Source organism: Marmota flaviventris, chromosome 1 (genome assembly GCF_047511675.1).
Source record: "Marmota flaviventris isolate mMarFla1 chromosome 1, mMarFla1.hap1, whole genome shotgun sequence".
NCBI lineage: Eukaryota > Metazoa > Chordata > Mammalia > Rodentia > Sciuridae > Marmota > Marmota flaviventris.
Window position 1 is genome coordinate 148,794,930 of NC_092498.1, and position 7,069 is coordinate 148,801,998.

Genomic DNA, 7,069 nt, shown 5'->3' on the forward strand with positions numbered 1-7,069 from the left:
GTCCCCATGTCTCAGCCTGGTACCCTGGAGAGGGTCCTGGAATATGTATACCCAGGGGGACTGTCACTACCCCAGGGGGATTGTCACTACCCTGTGTGTCTACATGTGCGTTCGATGGAGGTGACCTTCGCCAATTTGCAGGGTTTAAATTCCACCTGGAAAGGTAGGATTTTGCTGAGGGGCAGCTGTGTGTGTGTGTGTGTGTGTGTGTGTGTGCGCGCGCACACACACATATACACAGATACCTGATCACCTGCTTTTTTTCCCTTTCCCCAGAAACGTGCTCACCCTGTTACTCTTCATTGCAAGAGCATTCATTTCCGGAGGCTTCCAAGCAGCCTATGTTTACACACCTGAGGTAGGAGAAGGGTCTGGGAACGACTGGGGTGGGGTCGGTGGACCCCATAAACTGCCGCCTGGCATGCTCCCGTGGAATGTGTCCTTGGGTCCAAAGGGCAACTGGGAAGCCCTTCATAAAAACATCTGCTCAGCAGCAGAATCCAGATGTCACCTACCTGTGTAAACACAGAGAGAAAGGACCCCACATTCTCCTCCCTGGGGACAGCTCTTTCCAAGCTGTCTCTGTGGGTGCGTGTGAGCAGTCACATTGGGCTAGCGGTCACTGAGAAGAGTTTAATAAAGGGATTGGTTACACGAGTGTGGCACAGAGCCTAGGGGAACCAACGCCCCAGAGTGTACAGTGAGGTGCAGGTGCCCAGGGGGACTGTCACTATCCAAAGCTGGTTGGTGAAGAGAGAGGTGGGTGGAATTTTTTTTTTTTTTTTTTTTTTTGGTGGGGGAGTACCAGGGATGGAACCCAGGGGCATTTAACCACTAAGCCACATCCCCAGGGCTTTTTATTTTTACTTTGAGAATGGGGTCTTGCTAAATTGCTGAGGCTGGCTTAGAACTCATGATCCTCCTGCCTCAGCCTCCCGAGCCGATGGGATTACAGGCATAAGACTGGGTGGGATTTTTAATGGAAGGAGACAGTTGACATTTAAATCTCAGTGTTCAGTAATCAAGTTTGATTGTGACACACCATACCCTTTCATGTACAGATGATTCACTCTGTGTGTGTGTGTGTGTGTGTGTGTGTGTGTGTGTTATCAGGGATTGAGCCCAGGGCTTTGCGTGTGCTAGGCAAGTGGTCTACCCCTGGGCTACATCCCCAGCCGCACAGATGATTCCTGATTTCTAAATGTTCAGCTTTAGGACGGAGTGAAAGCCCGGTGCTATTCAGTAGCACCCACACTGTAGTGTTCGGAAGGTTAGGTGTATTAAGTGCATTGTTGAGTTTTTAACTTGGAAGGGATTTATTGGGCTCTAACCCATCCTCAGGCAAGGGACCTCTGTCCATGGCTGCTCTGTGCTCTTTGGCATGGATGCCAAAGACCATCTGACCCACACTGCCCAGCGAAACTGTAACAAATAACCCCCAACATGGAATCGGTTGATGTGAAAAGAGTTCCTCATCTGTGAAGCAGTCCAGTATCTAGGTGATCTAGGTTGGGGAGCAGCTTTCCATCCTGCAGTGATCAAGTGACTTTGTCCCCCAGGGGATACTTGGCACCATCTGGAGGTGCATGGGGTTGTTGTAACTTGGGGCCAGGATCAGAGGCCAGAGATGATGCTGAGCTCCCTGCACAGCAGGGTCCCCAGGACAGAGAAGGACCCATCCTAACCCCCGAGGGTGCTGAGGTCGAGAACCTGCCTGCCCCAGGGTCCTGGAGTCTTCCCGGAGACAGAGGAAGCCAGTGGAGAGGACATGTCCCCTCTGACGATCTTGGCCTGAAAGATGCACGTCCCCCTCTCTTGGTCCAGGGGACAGCTGTGCACGTGGCCACACCGGGGTGTAAACAGAAGCTGTGTAGCACTCTCGTCTCTCTTTGTGAAATTCCTTGAAAGCCCATGGTCAGAGCCTTAAGGGGAACTCGGGAGAAGTCGCAGGTGGGACCCTGTGGGTACAGAGGAGTCTCTGGGGGCCTCCCGGGGCAAGAGGAGCCCCGGACTGGGTTCTTGCCCACATCCACCCCTGGGCCTCTGCCTTGGCTGAACTTGCTGCCCACTTTGGGGTGCGAATGCCCCTGCCCCCAGTCTCACACCCCTTAACTGTGTCAGCAGTACCTGGAGGACGTGTCTGGACTTCAGGCCTGCCCGTGGGGGTGGTCACTTCGGTCCTGAGCTGCAGGGGACGGAGGGAATTTCGCATCTTCCTGAGCCCACGTTTGGTTCCGTTCCAGGTCTACCCCACGGCGACGCGGGCGCTGGGCCTGGGCACCTGCAGCGGCATGGCCAGGGTGGGCGCGCTCATCACGCCCTTCATCGCTCAGGTGGGTGTCACCCGACGGCAGGGGAGGGGCTCCAGAGCCCAGGGCACAGTGAGCAGCTGCTGTCCCTCCGAGCCCTCGGCGTTCACTTCACGAGAGTGGGCCTGCCACCCGCCTGCGTGCAGATGGGAACACAGAGGCACAGAGGGGGAGAGGAGTCACCGAGGTCACACAGCTGGGACCTAGACAGGGCCACAGTGGAATTCAGGTCCTCCCTGGGCAGGAGACCCTTCGAGTGCCAGATGGTTCGACCCCAAGCAATTTCGATAAGCTGGGCATCAGTGCCCTGGTGTGAGGCAGGAGGGGGGCCTGAGCCCAGGAGTGTGAGGCCAGCAAAGCCAACAAACCTACCACCCCCCAAATTTGGGGATGAAAAATAACTGGATCAACGTGGGAAACTAATGTCCTAATCTCTCTTTTCAAAACTGAATTATAAGGGAGAGTTACACAATTTTGCAACTCTGTGTGCCTCTAAGCATTTCTGTTAAGCTTTGGGGATCTCACTAAGTCTATTGCTTTTTGAATATCCAACATTTTTTTTTCTGTTTTAATTGAGATAAAAGTCCTGTAATTAAAATTATTTTTTTTGGGGGGTGGGGTACCAGGGATTGAACACAGGGACACTTAACCACCTGGCCACATCCCCAGCCCTTTTTATTTTCTTTTTATTCTGAGACAGAGTCTTGCTAAATTGCTCAGGGCCTTGCTAAGTTGCTGAGGCTGGCCTCAAACTTGCAATCCTCCTACCCCAGCCTCCCATGTTGCTGGGATTATTGACAGGCACCACCACACCCAGCCCTCTGCCCTTCAAACAGCCATTCCCTCCATTCTCTCCTTCCCCAGTCCTTATCAACTGTCCTTCTGCCCTCTGTCTCTGTGGATTTGCCTATTCTGGATGGTTGAAATAAATGGAATTCCAACACATGTGTTAGCCAAGTATTTCTCTGGCGCTGTGGTTGGCCACTGCACACCACTCCTAGCTGATGTTGGCTGTGAACCTGCCATGGGGCTGCAGAGTGCAGGTGCTCTCAGCTGTCCTCTCACTCACGTGATAGTGCCCTTTTGCCCATTCTGCAGATGAGGAAACAGGAGTCAGCCGTGCCACGTGGCCTGCCGTGTGTTGTAAAGCTGGGAACTTGGCACAGGCCAGAGCAGAATTATGAGGAGTCCAGACTCTTGGGCTTGAGGTGCTCAAGTTCAAATCCCAGCCCCATCCTTATTATCTGTATAACCCTAGGTATGCCTTTACCCTCTTTGAGCCTCAGTTTTCTCCTCTGTAAAATGGGGGTAAAGTGCTCCGCTCACAGGGCTGTTTTGTAGAGTTCCTGTGACGATTCCTCCCTCCCTCCATCCTTTCCTTCTTTCCTTCCATCCTTCCTTTCTATTGAACCCTAGGGTGCTTAACCACGGAGCCACATCCCCCCAGGCTTTTGGATATTTTATTTAGAGACAGAGTCTCACTAGGTTGCTTAGGGCCTTACTAAGTTGCTGAGGCTGGCTTTAACTCAGGATCCTCCTGCCTCAGCCTCCCGAGCCACTGGGATGACAGGCGTGGGCCACCATGGCCAGCCAGAGGGGATGTTCTCACCCACCTGCGTCTCCCTCCCCAGGTGATGCTGGAGTCCTCCGTGTACCTGACGCTGGCAGTGTACAGTGGCTGCTGCCTCCTGGCCGCCGTGGCTTCCTGTTTTCTGCCCATCGAGACCAAAGGCCGAGGACTCCAGGAGTCTAGCCACCGGGAGTGGGGCCAGGAGATGGTTGGCAGAGGGACACACGGTGCAGGTGTGGCCAGGTCGAACTCTGGCTCTCAGGAATAGTGACCGCTGGGGAAGCTGAGCTGGTGTCTTGGAGGCCGCAGAGCCGGGAGAGCCGGCGGGGCCCAGCCGGGCAGCTCGTGGTCACTGCCGACGTCGGGAACTCACCCGAGAAGACGGGCTGGACTAACAGGGTGTTGTGTCTTGACTCTGTTTGCCGTGTTCACTGAGGCCGCCCGGGATGGGGAGGCTCTGCTCTAGGGGTTCTCTGTGTAGGGGAAGGCTTACTAACGACCTGTGGGTCTGCATGGGAAAACTGCCACTTGTAGGTGAGTCTGGGGGTCCTGGCAGCCAAGCAAATGCCACCCAGAGTCACCCTGTCACACCTTCAGTGAACCACCACCAAAAGATCTCTGTAGATACTGTCCAGGCCCAGACCCCTGTGACACTTGCCATCCACCAACTGGACCTGTTCAGTAGGTATCTCCTACACCCCCCGGCCCCAGGCTTTCTTCTTTGAGATGACAGGTGACCTAGGTGTGTGGCCTGAGTGGCTTGTTCTTAGACTGGGGAAATGCTCTCTTGCCCGTCAGCAGGGGTCCCCCTGACTCCCTGGGGTCTGCCCAGTGGAGACTGGCTGGTGCACCTGCATTGGAACCTGAGCCCGGTGTCCCCACGTGGCTACCTCTGGAATTGTGTCTCTGGCTCCAGGGCATCCGGACGTGTCCCTGGGAAGAGCAAGGTTTGCACACGATGGCAAACTCAGAAAGCTGTGATCCCACTCCCAGCCCAGAAATTGGGGGCTGAGGCGCAAAGGAGGAGAAATTCAAGCTCGAAGCCCAAACAGGAGTCACCCCTGTAGCAGCAGCAAAGGCCACACTCAGGCGTTCTGTCCAGGTCTCCTCCTGGGCCAGCCTGAGTGGTGCCTCCTGGGGAGAGGAAGTGGCTCACTCAGGTTTCAAGGTTGGATTTTGCGCCTAGGTAGAGGGCTGAGTGGGCAGAGGAACCAAAAGGACGTGCCTGGGTCGGGGTCAGGGGAGCAGGAATCCCTGACGCACACATGCTCCTTCCTTCCTGTTTGTGGGCACCCCCTGTTGAGGGCTGTGCTGGTCCAGACCACACAGTGAGCTCCCGGGCTCCCACCTGTGGCACCGCCCGTGGGGATCCTGGAGCGGGGAAGAGCAGGAAGGCCCGGATGTGGGAAGAGTGAGCAATTTCAGAGGAGGAGGAAGGAGGCCGTTGGGGGCTTGGTGTTGGCCTTCAGAGGAAGCCGGCTGCATCCCTCCCAGGATTGGTCGACACGAGCCTTTTCCCCACGGAGAAGGCGGAGGACCTACGGAGGGAGGAAGGAGGCTGCCAGAGAGGACCCACCCGTTGCTCGATGTCAAGGGAACCCAATGTGTGCGTTCATCTCCTATTAAAACATGTCGGTGACGGACATGGCGGAGGTCTCAGCCTGCTCATTTGTCATAGTGTCCCAGTGGCCGTTCAGTTTGACAGTCTTGGGAACTCTGTCCATCCGAGGAAATCTCAGCGTTTTGATAGGATGAACTCTTCCAAAAAGAGGGGGGAGTTGCACAATTGACCTGCACCATCGGGCTTGGAGTGTGTTGGGCATGACCCTTGGTTCTAAGGATGTGGAGGCCATGATGGATGCCTTCTTCAGGCTCAAGTCCTAGGTCAGCTGCAAACACTCCCCGGTCCTTGGAAACAGGCTGCAATCCCCCCCAGTCCAGGCTGTCCGACAGCACACAGCTTGGCAGATCTATCGTTATCTCTCTCTCTCTCTTTCTGACATCCACATTTTCTTGAACTCCAAGTAGCTAGAGCTCTAATGATTTCTGGACATCTGAGTTCTCCCAGGTAATACAATCTTTCTTTTTATTTTATTTTTTTTCAGGGGTGGGGTGTGGGTACCAGGGATTGAACTCAGGGGCACTCAATCACTGAGCCACATCCCAGCCCTATTTTGTATTTTATTTAGAGACAGGGTCTCACTGAGTTGCTGAGGGCCTCGCTTTTGCTGAGGCTGGCTTGAACTCGTGATCCTCCTGCCTCAGCCTCCTGAGCCTCTGGTTTTGTTTTCTTTTTTTGCTTTTTGCCCCCCAGATGCTCAGATACTGCCAGTGGAACACATCTGCTTCTTCACCCTCAAATAATCCAGTAAATTGGGGACTGGGAAGGAGTATTTGGTAGGCAGGAAATATTTTCTAGGGACTATGTTGAAGAAATCAGTTTTCTACTTGAGAGAAAGAAAGTTTAAAATTCTTTACCTTCTAATTGGCTTGCCCTTTAAAAACAAATCAATGTTATTGAATGATATAAGAAATGTCACAGTAGTCATAAGTCTCTGAAATACATAGGGCCTGAAGCTAAAGATGTTTGTATCTAATTTTAAACAATTCTCTCAAAAGCTCCTATTTCCATTAATGGAAATGTCATTTGTTTCTCTCCACTTTAGAAAGGATTCCAGAAAATGTCAGAAAATGTTCAACATAGCCAGGGTCTTTGATTCTTATTTCAAGCATTTTCAAGGGTACATAAATGACCTTGGTGTTGCTGGCAGTGACATGAAAGAGTATCTAGGGGTCAGCTTTGAAAGGAGTGTAGATTGTGTGTGTGTGTGTGTGTGTGTGTGTGTGTGTGTGAGAGAGAGAGAGAGAGATTGAACTGAGGGGAGCTTATCCACTGAGCCACATCCCAGCCCTTTTTCATATTTTATTTAGAGACAGGGTTTCACTGAGTTGCTTCGGGCCTTGCTAAGTTGTCGAGGCTGACTTTGAACTCATGATCCTCCTGCCTCAGCTTCCTGAGCTGTTGGGATTACAGGTGTGCGCCACCCCACCTAGGGATATTCAATATTGTAATAATGTTAGTCACTGGAAGTCTTTGAATGATGACAAGTTTCCCCTAGTTGTTACTAATAGACATCAAAGGACTGGCACACCCTTAGCCACAAGTAGCAGCTCAACAACAGCCTCAAAG

The 7,069-nt window shown here is 52.9% G+C and overlaps 1 protein-coding gene across 1 annotated transcript in view; it reads left to right on the forward strand.

Moving 5' to 3' along the window:
- The window catches only part of Svop (SV2 related protein), an 82,731-nt gene extending 77,233 nt beyond the window's left edge, over positions 1-5,498 (forward strand). Inside the window, exons 14-16 of the mRNA XM_027923387.2 lie at positions 277-358; positions 2,244-2,333; positions 3,941-5,498. Coding sequence (XP_027779188.1) covers positions 277-358; positions 2,244-2,333; positions 3,941-4,147 — 379 coding nt within the window. The 3' untranslated portion in view covers positions 4,148-5,498. The remainder of the gene's footprint in view (positions 1-276; positions 359-2,243; positions 2,334-3,940) is intronic.
- The last annotated feature ends 1,571 nt before the right edge of the window (positions 5,499-7,069 follow it).